Source organism: Ochotona curzoniae, unplaced genomic scaffold (assembly GCF_017591425.1).
Source record: "Ochotona curzoniae isolate NIBS_2020 unplaced genomic scaffold, NIBS_Ocur_1.0 contig_2688, whole genome shotgun sequence".
NCBI classification, from domain to species: domain Eukaryota; kingdom Metazoa; phylum Chordata; class Mammalia; order Lagomorpha; family Ochotonidae; genus Ochotona; species Ochotona curzoniae.
Window position 1 is genome coordinate 24,558,066 of NW_024465553.1, and position 21,789 is coordinate 24,579,854.

A 21,789-nucleotide genomic window follows, 5' to 3' on the forward strand; every position below is an offset into this window, starting at 1 on the left:
CTCCCACGCGGTCCCCACCCTAATGTTGTAGGAAAGGAGACCGAGGGGGAGGCAGCGAAGTGGAGACGCGCCTGCGCATCTGCCCCCATGCATCTCTGATTTCATAAATGTGGGCTTTGTCAGTCTCCTCCTCAGGAATCCACATTAAACACACAGAAGCACGAGGGGATTTGAAAAATCTCACATCCTTACACCTCTTTTGCCATTTGTCCATGAGAGTATGCACTTTAGAGAGGTCAGAGACACCACACAGCATTTGGGAAAGACACGACAGCATCAACTAAGAGGGGGCTCACTTGAAAGGTCTACAGCAACCAACGCCGAACCACTGATGGGTTGACACAGGAGCAGGAAGACCCGGAAGTCACTGCCTCAGCCGGCAGGTTCAAATGGGCAGATACGACACAACTCTTACCGATGTTTCACGGCGGGGACGGTGGGGTCCTTGAGGCCAACCTTACTGATCTGGTTCTGCACATCCTGAATATTTTTCAAGAGCTCGTTGTTTTTGGAAGCACAAGCCATCAGCAGTTTGGCTTCCTCGGTGAGTTCCTCCGTTGGGCTGCACCCATGCCTCTCCAACACCTTTATGGACAAAGCATCAACTAGTTTTTCACAGGAGGTGTCTTTGCCTTGTTCAGTATCTTTAAAGCGTATACCAAGTGTCTCCAAACGCTCATCCAGATGTCTGGCCTTGTCTTTCAGTAGAACGAATGCTCTCCCTTCATTCTTTCCCAGCGAGGTATTTTGGGGTGCTTCCTGCAGAGTCAAGGCTAGCCAGTCTGTATCGCCCACAGCTGAGAGGTCAGCTGTTCTCAGCGAGGCCAAGAAGTCCTCCACGGCTCGGAGGGTTTCTTCCCGCACCTGCGCCTTGTGGCTCATTTCTTCAAGCTGCGTTCTGCATGACAGCACAATATTCTGGGTTGCTTGCAGGTCAGACGGGTGCAATTCTTTCGATGCAAAGCTGTCCAACTCCTCATTACATAGTTCAATCTGTTTTGCTATGGAATCCTGGATATCCTGAAATAAAAATAGCAAAAGCCGAAAAGAGTGAATCCAGAAAGCCAACTGCACATCAGAAACCAATCTCTTGGCTTAATGAGATTTGATCTAGTACATGCTTATGGGTCTAACCAAGGAAAACTTTAATTACGAACAGCCACATGGCCAAGCTGTTTCATTATCTAATACCCTGGCACACGCTTCAATCCCCCAGTGACGGTAAGCATGTATATTATTTACTCCAAAGCAAATAATTAGAGACAAGCTATTAAGACATCTGTTTTAGCATCAGAAAAATAAAGCAGCTATTTTTGACTTAAGATAGGATTAGAATAAATATGCTACAGAATATATCCTTTTAAGCCTAGCAGTCAAGTATGATATGTAGGGACCCAGTCACTGAAGATCTTTATAAACAAGGCTCCATTTTGAATTCACAGAAAATATTCCATAATTTACACCAGGGTATCTGCCTCTGAATGTGCAGGGAAACAAAAGGCTGAGAAATAAAAGTGTATTTCAAAAAGCACACGAGACAATCGACTAAAAAAGACACACTCATGCATCATTTTTCACAACATTTTTCGTGGACTTTTTGAAGATCTTCCTATGCATGAAATTTAAACTTGTAGATTATAGTTTCTGGAAACTTTGAGCATTCTCTTCTGTAACCATCAAGATCACACAAGTCTTTACCGGCTCATTCTAAACCTACGCTAAGGTACTTAACAATCTACAAACACTCGAAGGTCTCTGAGGAACTCAGGCTGTAAATCTGCCACGAGAATGTCTGTTTACCTTCAGATTTTGATGAATGCTATCGGCATTGAGCACACAAGATTCCTGGATGACCAATTCACGGAGGGACAAGTCCAAGTCACAGAGGGACACTGATTCCTTCTCTATGGGTGACACAAACTGCAGAGCTGTCTCCAAAGATGTCAGTCTAAGTGAAAAATACAACAGACATGAGTTCAAACAGATCTGCACCATCGTTTATGCAAACAAAATGAAGAACGGTTACGCAATAGAAATGGGGCAGAGGATTTGAGTGCCTGAGATGCCCATAGCCCACACTGACACGCCCGGTGCCATCCACCTGCATGACCTAGACTGAGGTCACCGTTCCTGGCTTCCATGGAGCCCAGCCCCCACTGCTGTGATCCGCCAGGAGACACATCTCTCTTTGTCCCTCTCTTTCTCTGCCTTCAAAACAAAGGAATACATAAAATTTTTGAAAAGCATAGACCCCAAATGCCACAAGATCTATTGTTTACTATATTCAGACACGTTTTTTATCCACTGTTCAATTTATGCATTCACTCAACATTCACTGAGTGAGCAGCAGCAGAGCTTGGCTGTAATTTACTTGCTCGGGACAATGTCCTCATCATTATTAATGCTTTCTTATTTCATTCTCAAGAGGATCCTCACTTCCAAACATTCTAAATAGCTTCACAGGTAACCACACTGAATGGAGAACTGCCACTAAAAGGACAGACACTTCCTTTTCTTTTGAAGTAGTAAAATACTGAATTCTATTTAACTTTGACAGGATGATCCAGCAGCTGTGTCACTATTTTAATACTATTATAGAATGATGCCCATATTTGTAAAAGGGAAATTTATTACAGACATGGAAATATAACAAACTCTTCCATAAACTACAATAAAATAACTATAACATGGGATACCTGTGACCATGAAGGGGAACCACAGATGGATCCTCATGGTCTTACTATGAAAAATGGGAACACATATGGCCTAGGTATGTGTGACAGTTCATAATACTCTGCTTTTTAAAAAGAAACAATCAGGGGCCGTGCTCTGTAACACGGTTAAGATGCTACGTAACATCTTGCCTTGGTTTAACACCTAGCTTTGCCTACTAATTCTGGCTTCCTGGGACTAACTGCCCTCACCCCAGGGGGAAACCTGGCCTGTGTTCCCAACTCCTCGGCTCAGCCCCCAGCCTGGCATTAGCTATTTCAGGCATTTGGGAAGTAAATTAGTAAAAAGAAACACTTTGTGCCTTTCAAATGAATAAATTTAAAAAAAGTTTAATGAAGAAATCAATGCCCAGAAAGGGTATGGGACTCAGCCAAACTCATGCCCAAGGGGAGACAGTGGGAAAAGCTTGGCCCATGGGACTGCAGAGAGCTTTAAGTTCAACCTACGCAACTTCAGAAAGTTCATGGAAAATGAGATTAAAGGCAAAGTTAATTTTGTTTACATTAAAAAAAATTTTACTTATTTTTATTTAAGACGGAGACCTTTATCCACTGACTTACTCCCCCACACGCCTGCAACAACCTATACTACTAGGTCAGGCCAAAGCCAGAGGCTAAAAACTCCACCCCAACACTCAGATCCCTGTACCATGACATGCTGTGTCTCAGGATGCGCAGTGGCTGGACGCCAGATCAGAAGCAGAGCAGAGACTCAAACCCAGGTACTTCAATACAAAATGTTGATTATTTTTGTGTGAACAACACTTAGTATAAATAAACACTCAGTGTAAATAAACAGCTGAAATCCATGTAAGGGAGAGGTCATCCTAAAGCTCATGAATAATGCATACTGTGCAAAAAAAAAAAAACCTGCCTGGATTGCAAACATTGCTTTGCACTGAGGAAAGCTGCCTTTTCATTCTATTCTTCCAGGAATTTTGTAAAGTTCCTGGAGCGTCTCTTGAATGGCCTAGACACCTTATTTCATCTCTCTGCACAGGAGTTTCCTGATCAGCAAAATGGCAAGCCTAGCAGCAAACCCTCCAGTGGCAGTGGTAACCGAGGGTGGTGATGGGGCCCACAGAGTGAAAAGCTGGGTTTACAACGGCATTTGGGAGTGATACATGTATGAAGCTGTTCAAGGGCACCCAGCGTCAGACCTGGCGTGAAGAGCCATCTGAAGCTCCCGTTCTTGCTCCTGGAGTTCGAGTCTTGCTTTAACTATCAGCGGCTTCTCTGCGTCACTCACAAGGTTCTCCAACTTGAAGGAGGTGATTTCAAACTCCTGCCAGTGAGCATCCGTTTCATTTTTTAAGCCCTAAAGGAGGTGAATAAATTAATAGTCAGAATGATTCCCTTTCTAAAGATTGAGACATTGATCAACTGTAGGAGCAAAAGCCACATGTCACATGAGACTGCATTTTGGGAAAGATGCATTAATCACATGAAAGACAGAATGACAAAGGGCGGGGAGCAAGACAAATGAGATCTCCCATGCACTGGTTCACATCCCAAATGACCATGACAGCCAGAGATGAGACTGGCCAAAGCCAGGAGCCTAGAACTCCATCCACGTCTCCCATGTGGGTGGCGGAGACCCAAGGACGCGGGTCATGCTCGGCTGTTTTCCCAAGTGCAATAGCAAAAAGCTGAGTGGGGAGCAGAGCAGCCAGGATTCAAGCCAGTGTTCTGATATGGGATGTAGGCACTGTGGGCAGTGGGTTCAACCCACTGTGCCACAACACTGCATTTTGAAAACATTCCAGTCTCTGCAAGAAAGCCGCCCTTAAGAGAACAGCAGTATTAACTGTGCCCCCCAGGGGATCTATTCATTGAAGGTCAAGAAGCCAAACCCAGGGCTCGCCATGGAATCCAAGCCCCCTAAGATAAACATGGATATACAAATAGATATTTTCTTTCCTCAGGATATTAAATCTTTGTTACCTTCTGCATTAAAAGATAATTAGAATCCAAACTACTTCTAGGCTAATAGGAAGTGAATGAAGTGCATTTACAGGTCATTATGAAGTGTCCATAAAGCTGTATGATGACAGCCCATTATCTTGGCTCCGCTGTTGCTGTTTTCCAGGGTTGTTAGAGAACTCTGCGGGGAGATCAGCAACCTAATCTCTTGTTCCACTTCCACAAAGACTAAACCAGCTGCTCTAAGCAACTCGGTCTCAGTCACTGCGGAAAGGCTCAAGACAGCTTCTTCGTTAGAATGAAAGCACGCTCCATGACCCAGACAGGCAATTTGTGAACAGATGAAAAACACAGGGCAGTCAGGCAGCGAATGACCAAGAACACTAAAAGCTAGAAAACATAGGCGGCCCACGTAGGACAATCTCCCCTACCCAGCCACAATCTCACCGCTACATCCCACAGGGCCCTTGCACTGCCTGACTGGTGGGCTCCACCTGTGACAGCTCACACATTCACAACCCTGCAGCAAGAATGCCCTGCAGTGCAGTGGACGGCTCATCTTCGGCCTACGGACATTTCTCTGCACAGTATAGGATCTGTGTGTCCACCACTCAGGGCGGTTTCTGTAGCTCCTGAGTCAAGTGCAATAGTTCCTTGCCAACACTTTGGGAAGATGATCCCTTGGTTAGTGCAGAAATGCCACCACCTGCCTCCTATTGCCCAGCAGGATAGAGCAACAACTGATGGGCAGCAATTTTGATCACTATGATGATTTGGTCAAGCTGAGGCATAGGGGTGGGTATCTGACCTAGTGATGAAGTTGGTGGTTAAGACTCCATCATCCCTTTCACAGTGCCTAGGCTCAGCGTCTGCTGTGCCTCCTGACTCCAGCTTCTTGCTAATGCAACCATGGGTTGCACCAAGTGATAACTTAAGGGGTTGGACCCTGCCACACATGAAGGAGACCTGAATGGAGTTCCCGTTATTTAGCTGAGGATTGTCCCAGGATCTGTCAATACAAGTATTTGGGGAGTCAACCCAATCTCTCACATGCACACTTTCTCTAAAACACCTAAAAGAAATATTCAGCTTTAATTGATCAATTTGAGGGCTATGTAGGAACAGACTGAAATTAGCTTTAAACACCTTGTTTTTCATAATTCATCTGAAATTCCAACAATGATCGAACTCCACAAGTTTGAGCAGCAGATTAGATGAATCAGATACAGCATCAGGAGTAAATGAGGACCCTGAGCCAAAGTCGTTGTTAGGTGCAGTACTTGGAAGCAAGTCCATCCCTGGCACCATGTGACATAAGAAGTGCAATCCAACAAAGACAGTCATGTCTACACCCATGGTGTGCCACTTTCTCATCAAACCAGTTATGAGAGGAATGGTGTCTGGGTAATTACCTGGAGATCTCTCAGTTTATCGTGCAGACAAGCAGTAGTCCCTTCATTTTCACTGGAGAACTCGGAAAGAATCCTGAATTTGTTGCTCTGAAGGTGTGATTCAAGAATTTCTTTCTGTGCCACACACCTGGGGCAAAAGATTATATGCCAAATTTATTAAAATATGAGACATGGAAAGCAGAACAGGTTGGACAACTCTCCTGCCGAAGCTTTGCAGCTTGTTCTCGGGTTTGCGGATGCACTGAGGTGAACTTTGTCAATCAATACAACTTGGAAAAATTGTCCCAACCCTGGAGCAACAAAACCAACAACGTCTCAGAACTATCAAAACCACTCAAGTATGAACCCACATCAGGGTCCATAAGGCGTCATCAAATGGCTCTCTCCCATTCCCGGGTGTCATGTAGTTTGACAGCAAGGACAGCCTCTCCCCTCCCCCACTGTGGACAGAGAGGAGAAAAAAAAATTAAATGGAAACATTTGTCCCACCCTCCCTTCCTTCACACCTCAATCCTCCCCAGCCTAATAGGAGACCCAAATGAGTGTGTAGCCCTCTCAACTATGTAAACAATATTAAAAAGAAAATGAAAAGAACAGATGAAAGTATTTTTAAATTACTGTCAGTTGTGTAGACTTTCAAATAAATAAGTCAATTAAATAGTCCATGTTTTCATTAATGAGATTTTTGTCACTCTTTCCAGCTGTTAAAAGAACATTCACCTGTTTTGTAAACTCTGTATGTGCTTGTCATGCTTCTCCATAATGCTTTCTTCTTGTTGAGGCTTCATTTCTGGTGCCAGGATAACATTAACTGGTTCTATTGCCTAAGCAAATATTTAAAATGGAGTAAACACAGTATCTTAGACATACTTAATTGTCTAGAGACAATGAACGGTACATTATGTTCAAAGATGAATCACTGATCGCTTCTATCCCACCCGAGGACACAGCACAATTCCTGAGATTGCACAGCTCGGCAGAAGAAAAGAGATGAATCAGACTGAGTCTCACCTCCCAACAGCATGGCAAGCAAATGCTCCCAGACCCTAAGGTTCTGCCCAAGAACTCACAGCTGTATTCGAAAGGACCCCAACTTTCATAGGAATAGAACTCCAAATGCCAACAACCTCATTCCTTTCCTACAATGTCCTCACTGGCAATTTGGGTTATGTTATGGCCAGCACTTCAAAAAATTCATGGAGCCATAATTAAAAGATACATTTATTTTTGTACCAAAATTTAAAAATATTCAAAACCATGTCTATGAAAGCTCTCCAAAAAGTCCATGGCAATGCCACCTATGCAAAAAAAAATCACAGGGAGTTCAAACTTTTTTCCATCGAAATTGCCTTATCTTTAATTCCAAGTTCATAATAATGTATTGAAGAACTCTCATATAAACAGAAGGAACTTTCAAATTCAAGAATTCAGAAAAATTCAATTTTCAAGGGAGGCAAAAATCATTCTAATGAGAAAAAGACAACCCACAAAGCATATGCCCCTGAAATGACACCTCGTGTCCAGGGGAAGCGCCATCTCCTCCCGTTGAAGTACAAGGGAGGTGACAACCCCCTTCCTAACCGTGCGGAAGGGTCTGTCGCAAAGACCGACCGATGCACGCTACGTGCGCTCCTGGTTCACCGCACTCTAATTCTTGGAAGAGCAGTCTTCCTAGCACGATGGAAGAGGAAATTCCCAGTTGATGAAACCAAAGGGATCACTGAAACCAACACTTAATTAACAAGAAGCAAAGTGTTGTGCACTTATTTTTTTTACATTGGGTTTACTTCTAAAGGACATTATCCACACTAGGCACCTTTTCGGTTGATGGCTCGTTATCCGACTTTGCAAACGGCACCTCACTGTGCGAATCCCTTCCTCCATTCTCCGTTGTGGCTACAGACTCCCTAAGAAGGAATCAGAATTGTATTTTAGTATCTTTTTTTTTTTTTTTTTGGAAAAGGCTTCTTTGGGCTTTACTCTGCAGTGCAGCCCCTTTGAGAGAGCACTGACTTGTTCCCCGATGGGTCTCGCAGTATCGCGTGGATCTCAGAGGCGGAGCGCAGGAGTCTGTCCATCTTCTGTTCGTAATCCCTGAGGGCTCGCCTCACTTCCTGTTGACTCTCCTGGAGAGTGAGCTCCTCACACAGCTCCCGGAGGACATCCCTGTGCTGGTGAAGCTGCTGCAGGATGCCTTCCTTAGAGAAGCAAGCCTGCAGGAGGAACAGAGCAGGCAATGCGCTTCAGCAACTTGACATGCCGAGTCCACAAGGAAGAGACCAAGGAGGCGTGTGCCTCCTGTAATATGCTCCTTTCCAGTCCTGTTCCCTGTGGCCGTGGCTTATGCTGTGACTTGGATAATAAATCAGATGCAGCCCAAAGACCCACGAAATAAGGGATTGGTCCCTAAAGTATTATAGGAATGGTCATAGGATTAAAATCAGTGGTCAACACATGAGAAATGGAGACTTCATCTAAATTCAGCATCTAGAAGGTGGGCCCCGAAGGACCCCAGGTCCCTGGTGGTATGCCTGCAGGAAGTTCTCTGTGCTTCTAGCTCACCAGGAGTGGACATATCTGCATCAGCCTCCAGGCTACCCAGACACCTGAGCCAAGGCAGCTGCCCAATCTCCGGCTTTGACCTCCAAAACCGTAAACCAAAATCACCCTCTTTCCTAAGAGGTTACTCCCAGTGACTTATGATTGTTATTGTTGCTTTTATTATTTTTTTAATTATTTAAAATGCAAAGACAGATTTTTCCCATCTACTGGTTCACTTTATAAATGTCTATGACTGAAAGAGCTGGACCAGGCCAAAGCCAGGAGCCAGAAACTGAGCTAAGTCTCCTAATTAGAGCAGCCAGGCCTCAGCTACTGCAGCCACCACCTGCTCCCTCCCAGAGTGCTCAGGCAGAAGCTGAACCCAGGATCTCCGATATGGGAGGCAGATACTTCAAGCGACACTTTGTCTTAACTGCTGCACCAAAGGTTCACCCCAAGGTATTATGCTATGTAGCTGACCAGCACTAGAGGGCCACAGAAATACGAGGGCATCCACCCCAAAGGGACTTGCAGCTCAGTAATGTCTCTAGCAGTGCTGAGCATCTAGTGTGCTAAGGGCTGTGATGGAGCCAGACGGCCCCTCCACCAGGCACAACCCTCCAAGCTGATACAGTAGGAACAGTGCTGGATCTCAGGGGGACAAGTTCATTTCCAGCAAAAGCATCACCAAGAGAATGAAAAGCACAGCTGTTCTGAACCCAATGGGAGTCAAAATGGCCAAGGAAAATGAGTATCAGGAAGAAACCAGTCATATATGTCAAAATGCATACGCTCCAATAAAACTATCTCCATCCTGTTTTCCCCCAAACTTTCTGAAGCAGGCACAAGGAACTGCTCCAGGGAGGAGTACCAGACAGGACTTAGCAAAGACCTCAAGGTCAAGTGGGACAGGATGGAAGGGGAGAGGGCATTTTCAGAGAGCGACACTCCACCCAGCCAAGGTATAGCAAAGGCAAAGCCAGTGAGGACAGGTCATGTCCACTTCAGACAGGCTGCGGGGCAGGGCTCTGAAGGATGTCCGTGAAACAGAACCAAAGCTCAGCAGGAAATCGAAACCAGTGCAGAGGGAGCAATGAAGAGTGCACCACGTCACCCCAGGCAAGCATGGAATTAGCCCAAAGTGGAAGCATGTCCCCCAGTGCAGAGGACACGGTGGGCATTTGCTGCAGGTGGAAGCCACCAGCTGAGACACCCACATTCCACACCAGGGCACCTGGGTCTGAGTCTCAGTTCCACTCCTGCCAATGATGGCTAACAGCTGGGGCTCCTGCCACCTTCTGGGAAACCCGGCTGGTGCTCTGGGCTCCTGGCTTTGGCCCAGCCCAGCCCTGGCTATTGCTGGCTTTCAGGGAAAGAGTCGGCAGATGAGAGATCACCATCAGGCTCTCTTTGTCCATGTTTCTCTGCTACACAGAAAAATTTTAATAAGACACTTTCTTTCAAAATATTATAACACAGGGATACACACATACACACACACAGATGCACAGAATGGACTTCAATAATCTTATGGGAAATGGAATTTTAAAAAATTACTTTCATGCCAAAAATTTGAAAATCATATATTTTTAGAATACCAATTTTCCATGAACTTCGTCACGACCATTCATCTAAAAGCAATGAAGGTTGAAACTGGAAGAGATACCAACTGATATGAAAAGAAATGAAGAGAGAGGTCAGACATGTGAAAGCTATCCAATGGGGCTCTATTTCCTGATCGGCTACTTGTCACCAAGGTCACTGCCAAGGACACAGTATCCCAACTGTGACAACCCCAGGCACAGTGGCCACATCACATCTGTGACAAGCCTCCCCTGACCGGCCACCCGAGACCCTCCCAGGGCAATCGTGGAATGTTCACCCAGCTCTGAACTGTCTTGCTTCTAACTGGTGAGACACACGGATTCCGGTCAGGACTTGCGCCCCAGAGCCCTCCATGCACCCCAGAGCTCTCCATGCGCCCCAGAGCCCTCCATGCGCCCCAGAGCTCTCCATGTACCCCAGAGCCCTCCATGCACCCCAGAGCCTTCCACGAGCCCCAGGGAGTAAGACAGGAAGGGGTCGAAGAGGTGATTCAATCCCAAGCTAAAGACACGGGCACCCATTTAAGATAAGGCCCACAGAATGACAAGTTTAAGTGGCAACAGGCTGCTTCACCTCGTGCTCCTGGAGGAGGCCCTTGGTCCTTCCTCTGCGAAGAAGCTTCTTCTCTCTACTGATCTGCTTTTCGAGTTTGGAAATGCCGTCACTCAGCTTTTCTTTCTCAATATTGATCTTCAGTTGTTGTATATACAAAGACAATTCATGATGAAGAGACTATGGGAAAACAAAGAATCATGTCAACCATGGGAACAGAACCTGCTGAAAAAAATATTTGTACTCACAACAGAAATATTTGCAGTAGCAAGAAGACCTAAGTAGAGTCTTCACAATATTCTACTCCACCCATGTTTCTTCGAGAATGCTTTAAAATATCCCAGCTTGTGAATACCTATGTCTTTTTTTTTTCCTAACAACTACAAACACATTTCAGCTGTGCAATACACTAAGCGAATGGAAAGGCAATGAAGAGGAGGAATGCAAAATACACAGCTGAGCCTCAAGACATGGGCCACATCACTTGTCTCCTGTTTTTGGAAGAGGCCAAAGAGAAATCAGGAGAAAACTATGGAAATTGGATCAAAGTATAAACTTCAGTTAATCCAAACATACCCATCAGCCCATTTGTTGTGACAAAGGTATTATAGGAAGATATTTGTAATGGGATGACCTGGGAATGGGGTATACTGCCCCTCTCTGCTTCACATTTATGATAATTCTATAAAGCCATTTTAACATGAAAAAGTCTGCTTTGTGAAGTATTTTAGGAGGACTCTCAGCTGTGTTATATAATTGCAAGTATGCATAGTATGTATAATATAGTATCTTATTAAATCTCACATATATGTATATATAGGGATTTGCAAAACATTTGTCATTATTTAGCACCATCTTATGAACATAATCTCTGTTAGAGTCTGCGTATAAACCCTGGCAATCATGCTGCCAAGTAGACAGTGTCATTCCCGTTTCGTCAGTGAAGCTTCTGCAGTCAGTAACTCGTCCAAGGTCACCGCTGCTGACTCCAAGTTTATCTGCCACCAAAGCATCCAACAGTTTTGCTACTAAGCACTTCCTGGGCGTGTGTTGATATGCTGCCTCGCTCTGGATCTAACCAGGAAACCAGACAGCACCCTCAACGCTTAACACGGCACACACACAACACCCCTGGGAGGACCCAGCTGCAGCCTGAGACACAGCCCCAGGCAGGGAGTGAAAGCAACTGAGCTTTGGACTTTTCTCTTTCTTCCTCTTTCCACTGGCCCTCTAATCTCCACAGAGGGTCGCGTTGGCTGAAGGCAGACAGAAGGCAGCTGAGGTGGCGCCTGGGGCCAGCTGCACAAGTGAGGTGCTGTCCAGGGAACCCCAGGCGGTCCTGCACTGGCCTCAGGGCAGCACAAGGCACAGAGGTGGCGCGTGGCATACCTCCCATCTGGCACACACGTCTCTGCTCTTCTCTTCCAAAGATAGCTGCACGTCCGCAGTTACGCTGCGTTTCATTTCTTCGAGGGCCTTCAAGTACTTCGCCATGCTCTTACTATTAAAAAGCATTAATGCGTCCTAAAAAACAACAAGCCGATATGCCCAATCAACAAGCCTAATTTGTTCTTCTCACAAAAATCCTGTGAAAAATTAAGACCTAAATTTTAAAACCTAAGTTGGATAACCATTTAGCTTAGCAATTAAGATGCCTGCGAACTGTATCAGCGAGCCTAACTCTGGCTTCCTGATAAGGCAGACCCCGGAGCATCCAGCAGTGATGGCTCCAACAACCATGTTTCTGCGTGGGAGACTGGAACGAGTTCCCAGCTCTCACCCTTAGCCCAGCCCAACCATGAATGTTGTAGGCATTCGAAAAGCGAACCACTGCTGGGAGCTTTCTCTCTCAGTCCTTCTCAGTCTCTCTGGCACTCAAATACAAAAATAAATAACATTTTAAAGAAGTTTATTTTGGTGCAAAGATATTTGTAAGCCAATAGTTCTGTGGGGGAGCCAGCACTGGTAGCACAGCATGCTAAGCTGCCACCTGTAACTCTGCTTCCTGTATGGATCCAGGTTTGAATCCCAGCTGCTTCATTTCCAATCCAACCCCCCTGCTAGTGCGCCTTGGGAAGTCAGCAGAGAATGGCCCGAGTGCTTGTAACCCTGCCATCCGCGGGATGGAGAGCCAGGCTCCTGGCTTTGGCCTGGCCCAGGCTCAGGTGTTGCAGTCATTTGAGAAGTAAACCAACGGAAAGAAGATCTCAATTCCTCCTCCTCTTTTTGCAACTCTGCAAATAAATTAATTAAAAAAAAAAATCTGGCAGCAGGAGAGGCTGAAACGATTATGCTCACTGTACAATTGGGAACAAAAAAGCCAGAGAAATTAAATTCTTGTCCAATGTCATGGATTCAGTCTGTTTTTAAATTTCATTTTAAAAACCTTTGTCAGTGTGTTAATTTTATTGGAGGGCCAGTAAGGAGAAAGAGAGGGACAGAGAAGGAGAGAGAGAGAGAGCAGATATATCTTGAGACAGAGGGAGCGTCCATGCACTGGTTCATTTCCCAAATGCTTGTACAAGGCAGGGCTAGGTCAGGAAACAGGAACGCAAACTGGGTTTCTCATGTGGCTATCAGGGACCCAAGAACCAGACCCATCATGGCTGCCTCCCAGGACCCGCCTTAGCAGACAAGGGTCATGGAACAGGAATCCCAAGGTATGGAGGAGGGCATCTTTACCACACGTTGCCACCACCTCTCTGCTAATTTGTAAAACCCACAGGAGAAACGGACATCAAAACTAGGATGTTTTTCAAGTCACAGTAACTATTACTGTAGTGAAGGAAGCACTGTGTTTCTATTAGTCACTTTCCAGCACTGGAAGGTGGGAACCACTCCCACCTTGTACTTTGAAATGAGCGCAGTGGGGCTCTTTCTTTGCTCAAGCAGCTGCTCAGCCTTGGTGATCTGTGATTCCAGCTCCTTCTGACATTCTTGCACCTGCAGCCTGACATCCAGGCCCGGTGATATATCACTTGAGTTCTTTGATGCTGCCATGAGTTTCACCACATTGATCTGAAAAGGGAGGGGAAAAAAGTCCTCAAATGAACACTTGGTCCGACTTCCTAGTAAACCCTTCAGCTAACAGAGTACGGAGAGGTGATTTCTAATGTCCCACTAGACACAGGAATATCTCACTGCATTTGTATTTTTCCAATATGCTGTAGGTCGCAAGAAAGTAAACGTGACACTAAAGGACTACACCATGTGACCTTTCCCTTTGGGATCCACCTCTACACCATTCAGTTTTCAAGAACGAATTTACTCAATGTGAAGGACAGACCTGGATTTTCTCTTTAGCTTCTTGAATCTTTGTCTGCAGTCCAGCTGTGAGAACATGCTGGAGGGACTCCTGGCTTGAAATGTTCTGCGCATCCATCTGTAAAGTATCTTCAGTTCTGGCCACCAGCTCTTCATACATGGAGCCTTTGGCAATGAGATGCTGTGGGAACAAATGGGAGATCACAAGAAACATTCGGCTTGTAAGTTACATATTAACCTCAGTAGTCTCATCAGGAAACTGTAAAAACTTCATTGTTAGTCCATAATGAGGCAAATTTATATTAGGGGAAAATGCTATTTTAAAAATCCACTTTGACATGTATATTAAAACAACCAAATTTCAAACAAAATGGCCTTTTTTTAAAAAAAAAAGATTTTACCTATTTGAGTTGCTAAGAGAAAGAAAGAGATGAAGGAAAAGAGAGGTAATAGAGCTCTTCCATTCGCTGTTTCACTCTCCAGATAGCCGCAGCAGCCCAGACTGGGCCAGGCTGAGGTCAAGAGCCAGAGCCTTCACCCCAGTCTCCCACACAGGTGCAGGGGCCCAGGCACTTGGGCCAGCGTCCGCTGCTTCCCCAAGTCATGAGCAGGGAGCTGGATGGGAAGCCAAGCAGCTGGGATTGAAACTGGCGCCCATGTGGGTTGCCAGTGTTGCAAGTGGCAGCTCTCCCTGCTAAAGCAAAACACCAGTCCCATGACATGGTCTTTTACAGATGATAGGTTCTTGTTCAAACGTCAACAAAATAAAAGCTAAATGTAATATATTGTCAGTTGAAAGGCAGTAAGAGAATGGGTGTAAATCTCAAAGTGCAATGGTTCTAAAGCAAATTAGTATGGAAACTTCACAGAGGCTTACTGAGGAAAACAAATGCCAAAAGGACTTATCTGACAGATGCCTCCAGCACTAGGGATCCTGCCATCCATGTGGGAGACCCAGGTTCGCTTCCTGGCTTTGGTATGACCTGAGCCAGCCTTGACTATCACAGGCATTGTGAACTAGCAATAGGAGACTCTTTTATCTCTGCCTTTCAAATAACTAAAAGATACAATTTTTTTTTTTTAAAGAAAGGGAAAATACAACAGCTATTTTATTGGAACATGTGTTGTAAGGCATCAAAGTACAGTGGGGATGTGGCAGAGAAGTTGTTTGTGGGAAGACAAGGTTTTACACACAGAAAAACCTAAAGACTTCACACTGAAAATAACCTGTAAGAAACGATAAATGAGGGAGCTGGGCTGACACTACGGCATAGCACACAAAGCCACCAATCTGGCACCAGCATCCCACACAGGCACTGGTTCAAGTCCCAACTGCTCCACTTCTGATCTGGCTCCTTGCTTACAGCCGGGAAAGCAGCAAAGGACAGTCCATGCCCTTGGACTCCTCCACCCACGTGGGAGACCCAGAAGAAGCTCCCTTCTTCCAATCAATCCAGCTCTGGCCATTGCAGCCATTTGGGGAATGGGCCAGCAAATGGAAGATTCTCTGTCTCTCTCTCTCTCCTTCTATTTCTACAACTCTGCATTTCAAATAAAAATAAATCTTAAAAAATATTTGTACCATAAAAAGAAATTATAAGCAAATAAAGTAACAGAGATAAAAGATTTGCCATTTACCCTGATCCGCTGATTACACACTACATGCCTGTCGTGACGTGCCATACTGCAGTATGTATGAATAAAAAAAAATAGTTTACAAAAGAAGTTGCAACAAGGCAAAGTTAGAAAAATAAATAAGCAAACTATGAGCTACAGAAAGTTGCAGGAGAACAGGCTATTTACATAGTTTCAAAGTGCTGCCTACAGATACATATTAATTACAAATGAAAAAGTAACTTTAAATGGATACACTTGGCAGACAACCAGTTAATTAGCCAGCAGACCAATATGATGATCACCAGTGTCAAGTGTCACAGGAATATAGCTGTAGCTGAAAGTATTTCTAAGAACTGCCACATGAGGGTGCATGTGCACCGTGAGAGCCAAAGTCTAGCATCGTGTATCACAATAAATCTCCTGTGGTTGGCAGGAAGATTAGGCTGAAGCCAGAGCCGGGCAGGAAGCCAGGAGCAGGCCTGGCAGTCAGGGGGGAGAGGAACTTAGCCACTGGTGTGATAAGGAAATGTTCATGGTTTCAGAAATGATAACAGAACGGCCCTGCCTCAAGGTCACATGGTGGCCTTGACAGGTGCTGACGCTCTGGGAAACAGTTCATGTCCAACGGAAAAAGCTCCAAGGCCCAACTCCGAGTGCCCTGTGCATCTGCAGGCCACATCAAGGCCTCGCTGGTGGGATTCTCAGGGCCCAGCTGTCAGGATGATGTGTCGAGAAGGAAACAGCACTGCTGGGCCACTCACGCCACAAGTGCAGATCTGAGTCTAGTCATGAGGAAACACCAGCTGGAGGCAGAATCTACCAAACGGCAAGGCCAGCTCCCTCCACAGCGTCACATCATGGAAGAAACAAGAGCAGTCAGAGGGGCTGTTCCAGCGAGCAGCAGGCTGGCCAGGCCTAACAACTGGCCCTAAGGCGCAATGTGCATTTTCTCTCGTTGCCAAGTAACAGTAGCATGAGCAATGCTGGGTGAGCCTGCAGATGAGATGGTGCGTCATTGATGGCGTTCTGCTCTTGGTAATGACAGACGGGTAAGAGAATGTTCCCACTTTTAGGAAACAATACTGAGGAATTGGGGGTAAAGGGCTTCCTCTCTGCAACTTCGCAACAATTCTGAAAAAATACATATGCATGCAATCATGTATGCATACATATTCACACAAGAGAAGAGGAAGGGAAAAGTTTGGAAACCTGGGCAAGGATTGTATCAAATTCTTGACGTAGTTTTTTTGAGAAATCAGGGTTGTTTTTTTTTTTAATATTTATCATATATTTGTCTTTATTTGAATGGCAGATTTTATATAATTTTCACAACCGTCCTGGAAATATACAATTGTATCCCAATTAAAAGTTAAGACTCTATTTAAATCAGTTTTTTAAAAGATACCAAGAATCCAAACAGAAGTCTGAAAATACAATAGATATCACACAGAAATATATGACTCATAAATATATAAAAGATAACTCAAGGGGCTAGCATTTGTGGCATAACAGGTCAAACTGCTGCCTGCAACCCCGGCATCCCATACTGGCATCAGTTTCAGGTCTGGCTACTGCATTGTCAATCCAGCTCCCTGCTAATGGCCTTGGAAAGCAGCAGAGGAAGGACCACGTCCTTGGGCCCCCTCATCCTTGCAGAGGACACAGACGATGCGCCCAGCTTCGGCCTGGCCCAGCTCTAGCAGCCGCGGCCAGCCGTGTGGGGTGGAAGAGCTCTCCTGCTCTGCCTTTTTCTTCTCTTTAACTCTGCCTTTTGAATAAATAAACACATCTATCTCGACAGATAATTCACTTTGATGAGTAATTAAAGAATCGCGTAAGAAATTATACATAATCTAAATTAAAAGCTAAATAATAAGACACTCTTTTGAGTTGTCAAATTAGTAAAAGAAAATTTAAACTCAAGGGTAGCATGCGTATGCAGAAAATACACTATGCAACAATCACTTTGTAAATGTCTCAGAGTATGTCGAGAAGTTCCTGGAAAGCAGAATTAAAGATGAGGTTATTCTGGTGTAAACACTTCTAAAATTCATGCATAGTTCGTAATATCTATTTTCCGTGAACTTTTAAAGTACCCCTTTGGGTCTTATCAGTCTAAAAGTAGTGGAATTGCAATGATTTTAATGCTTTGCAATGAGCACACTGTAATTTCATTTTCTTTTGAAATTATAGCATGAAAAAGTCTCTCCTTTTCCCTGTATCCGCCTTGGTTATCAGTTAATCACTGCTCAGGCAAGCATAATAAAAAGCTTTACGGTATGTTGGTAATGTGCCAGGAACTGCACTAGGGGCTGGCTATCAAGCAGATCAAGTTAGAGACGCAAACAATTCTCCACAGACATAAAAACTTCTAGAACACAACCAGGATCTCACTGCTGAAACTGTCTGGCAATTTGCTTTTCTACTTTGAACCCATCTTGATCAAGTATTTTGGCCCAATAGAGATCTACCTAATCCTTCATCTAACACTGTTCATGAGATGAATCCCTGTGACTGCTTTGAAAATATTTTAAATAATTAAAAAAATATTTTATTCTTTTATTTGTCAGAAAGATTGGGTTACACAAAAAGAGGGAGAGACAGAGATCTTGCATCCACTGGTTCATTCCCCAGGCCAAACTCAGGAGCCAGGAGCTTCCTCTGCGTCTCCCGCGTGGGCACAGGGGTCCAAGCACGTGGGCCATCCTCTGCTGCTCTCCCAGGAGCATGAACGGGGAGCTGGATCGAAAGTGCAGCACCAGGGTTTTGCAGCAGCATTCACGTGGGATGTTACCATCAAAGGCAGCGGCTTCACCTTCTAAGCCACAACACCGGTCACTTTAATCATTTTACATTTAAAAATAAAACTTGTTACCTAATTTCCTAGATTCTGACTCTCTATCCCATTTCTATTACTAAACTAAATTCCAGATTGAGCAAATAAACATGAAAAGTGAAACTGAAAAACCCACTTGCCAACGAAACAAGTTCTTACACTGTTTTATAAATAGGTGCGACATTTTTCCAAGCAATACAAATGATCACTCTCAAACACAGTGCAAACACAAGCCGATTCGAAAGCATTCACCCTTCTGAAAGGCAGACTCAGAGAGTTAATTCTGCCCGTTTATTTTGAGAACTCCCCATCTTATCGTAAAAGATGACATGCTCCGGGGCTTTTACAGCTGAGCAGGAACAAGGAACGCAGTAAAAACCTCAATGAGAACTCCTCCCAGGAGAACCAAGTGCTATTAAAACAGCCTCTCGCCTCACTGCTTTTCAGCCTCTTAGCTGCCCAGGAGAGACAGCGGTGAGTGTGTGGACCTGGGTACCCTCCCTGCATCACGCTGGGGGTGGACACTGGATCACCCCCCCCCCCCTGCATCAGGTGGGGAAGGGGTGGGGTTGAAGGAGAACCCCCAAAGTACAGAATGAATCCTCTTCTACGATCACACAGCACTGGCCCACATGGGTTTGAACCCGCTTCTCTGCTCTGTGCCCTCTGGTGCAAGAAGATATGATAGTTCCCATTCTGTAGCTGGGAGAGTTAGTGCCAGAATTCAGAAGGCGTGTAAGTGCTCTCCTAATCCAACCCCTGCCTTCCAGCAAAATCTTAACAGAGGATCCAGCGGGATGGGAGAAGCCACGCCATTTCTGAAATTTCTAACAAAGAGAAGAAAAACCATGGGCTCATGACTATTCAGGAAGTTTTTTAATGATCTTAAGGGCATCATCGTAAGTCAGTACTTGTAAGGAGTGACCCACCATCCTGGACTCAGGGCCACCTCGAACGCCTTGAATACCTGTTTACCCAACATTACCATAAATTTCCTAGGTGTCGGCCCCCTTAAGGTCCACTTGCCTACGTAAGCTTAGTGACCTTCAGGTTTAAACCATGCTTTCATCCCTGTACTTAATGACCCCCATACCTAACGACCCCTGAGGCATTTATCCCTGGTGTCCACCTAGAGCCAATCCCTGACCCCGCACTCCCATCCCCGCCTCGAGATTATAAGGATACCTCTTCCCTTTCTTCTCTCTCTTTTTCTCCTCTGATCTCTCTCTCTCTGCTCTTCTCCATTCTGCTGCTCTGTTCTTTGTCTCTCTCATTTTCTATTCATTCTGTCTGTATCTCTCTACTCTGCTCTTTTCTTTGTCTCTCTCTCTCTCTCTCTCTCTCTCTCTCTGCCCTCACTTTCTCCCTGAACCATGCTACGTCCCCCATGGAAATAAAGACCTTTCATGTGCCTGATTTCTTGCGTCTGGTGTCTGGGCTTTGTGGCAAACAGCTAACAGTACCTGCAGGGATTCCTCCATGGGCATGCCCACATCATCTTGCTGTCTCAGCAGATCCAAAACAGACTTGGTTTCTGCCTCCCAGATGTCCACTTGTCTGGTGAGATTTTCCACCTCTCCAGTCACATTCAGCTGCCCCATGAATTCTTGCTTCTCTTCATGTTCTTCTCCAGCCTACGATATTCAAAATTAGCATGAAGGAAAGGCTCACACTTGCAGGATGAAATAATTTTCCGCTTTAAAAAGTTAGACTTTGTCTCCCTGGCTTTTGATGATACATCCTTTATGATGGGAATTTGTCACTTTATAAATTAAAAGGTTTGTCCACATATATTTTCCTAATTATAACACCTGCCCTTTAAAGATGGCGCTATCATCAACTTATAGATAAGATCAAAGCTTAGGAAATGAGGGTATTGACTTTAACAACACATTTCTGAGATTCACACACAGTTTAATTAAACACAGGTGTTAGCAACAGAAGTTCAGGAGAGAGGTGGGTGTTACCGCACTGCAGGCAAAGCCACAGCATTCCATACTAGAGGACCAGTTTCAGTCCCAGATGCCCCACTTCTGATTCAGCCTCCTGTTAAATCACTTGGGGAAATAGTGGAAGATGGCCCCAGATAGTTGGGCCCCTGACACTCATGTAGCAGACCCACAGGGAGTTCCTGGCTCCAGGCCTCGGCCTTGTCCAGACCTGGTTGTTATAGTCTTCTTGAGAGTGAACCAATGACAGAAGGGCTCTCTGTCAGTTGCTTTGGACACTAATATCCCAAGTTCCAAAGCATCCCACCTCCTCCACTTGATCCAGCTTCCTGCTGCTGAGCACCTTGGGAGTAGCAGGTGAGGGCTTAAGCACGAGACCCTGCCACCCACATGGGAGATGCTGGAAGAAAGTTCCTGGCTTCTGACTTTAGACTGGCTTATTCACATCTGTGGCAAATAGTTAGGGAACAGATTAAGCAAATAGAAGATCTTTCTGTCTCTGCTTCTCAAGTAAAATGAAAACAAACAAACTGGAAGTCTATTTTATTGTTTTTTAAGATCTGTTTATTTTTATTGGGAAGGCAGATTTACAGAGAGAAGGAAAGAGAGAAAAAGATCTTCCATCTGCTGGTTCATTCCCTATGTAGCTGCAATAGCTGGACCTGACCCCACCCAAAGCCAGGAGCCAGGAGCTTCTTCCAGGTGGCACATGTGGGTGCAGGGTGCCACAGCTTTGAGCCATCCTTGACCACTTTCTCAAGTCACAAGCAGGGAGCTGAATGGGAAGTAGAGCAGCCAGTACACAAACCAGAGCCCACATGGGATCCCAGCACATGTAAGGCAAGGATTTAGCCACTGAGCCACCACGCCAGGCACTGATATAGCATTCTTACAGCAGAAAAATAGCAACACTCATGACAATTAGTTAAAGCCAGTTAAAATTATTTTCTGAAGTAAACCTGTATACATCGCTATCCGGAAGGAAGCATATATCTTACATAAGTATGCTTTTTCATGTAATTTTTGTTCCACTTTCCTATTTCTACATCCATTCTAATGTGATGCTCTAAACTTACCCAACAAAACAAGGGGAACGATCAGATTTCCCACCACTTCACACAGAAAGCAAGAACCAAGAGCTAGGCTAAAGGCACATCATTTGTGAGAAACTGTAGAACCAAGCCAGTTTCCACAGCTCAATGATGGATGTGCACACGAGGCCATGGAAGAGTCGGAGAAAGACACAGTGCTTTCCTGCTGAGGCTCATGTCATGAAGGGGACCACCCAAGCAGCTTCCCAGAAAATAACGAGTCCTGAATGAGAACTCATGATCCAAACACTTAGAAAGGACTGTTGG

At 45.0% G+C, this 21,789-nt stretch overlaps 1 protein-coding gene across 1 annotated transcript in view; it reads right to left on the reverse strand.

Annotated features, from left to right (window-relative positions):
- The window catches only part of SYNE2 (spectrin repeat containing nuclear envelope protein 2), a 309,068-nt gene that overhangs the window by 188,713 nt on the left and 98,566 nt on the right, over positions 1-21,789 (reverse strand). The window contains exons 20-31 of the mRNA XM_040975466.1: positions 19,946-20,116; positions 14,052-14,210; positions 13,610-13,783; positions 12,155-12,289; positions 10,787-10,945; positions 8,081-8,280; positions 7,884-7,974; positions 6,788-6,891; positions 6,068-6,194; positions 3,893-4,050; positions 1,801-1,948; positions 416-1,020 (exon numbers count right to left, since the gene is read on the reverse strand). Of these exons, the coding sequence (XP_040831400.1) occupies positions 416-1,020; positions 1,801-1,948; positions 3,893-4,050; positions 6,068-6,194; positions 6,788-6,891; positions 7,884-7,974; positions 8,081-8,280; positions 10,787-10,945; positions 12,155-12,289; positions 13,610-13,783; positions 14,052-14,210; positions 19,946-20,116 (2,231 nt within the window). The remainder of the gene's footprint in view (positions 1-415; positions 1,021-1,800; positions 1,949-3,892; positions 4,051-6,067; positions 6,195-6,787; positions 6,892-7,883; positions 7,975-8,080; positions 8,281-10,786; positions 10,946-12,154; positions 12,290-13,609; positions 13,784-14,051; positions 14,211-19,945; positions 20,117-21,789) is intronic.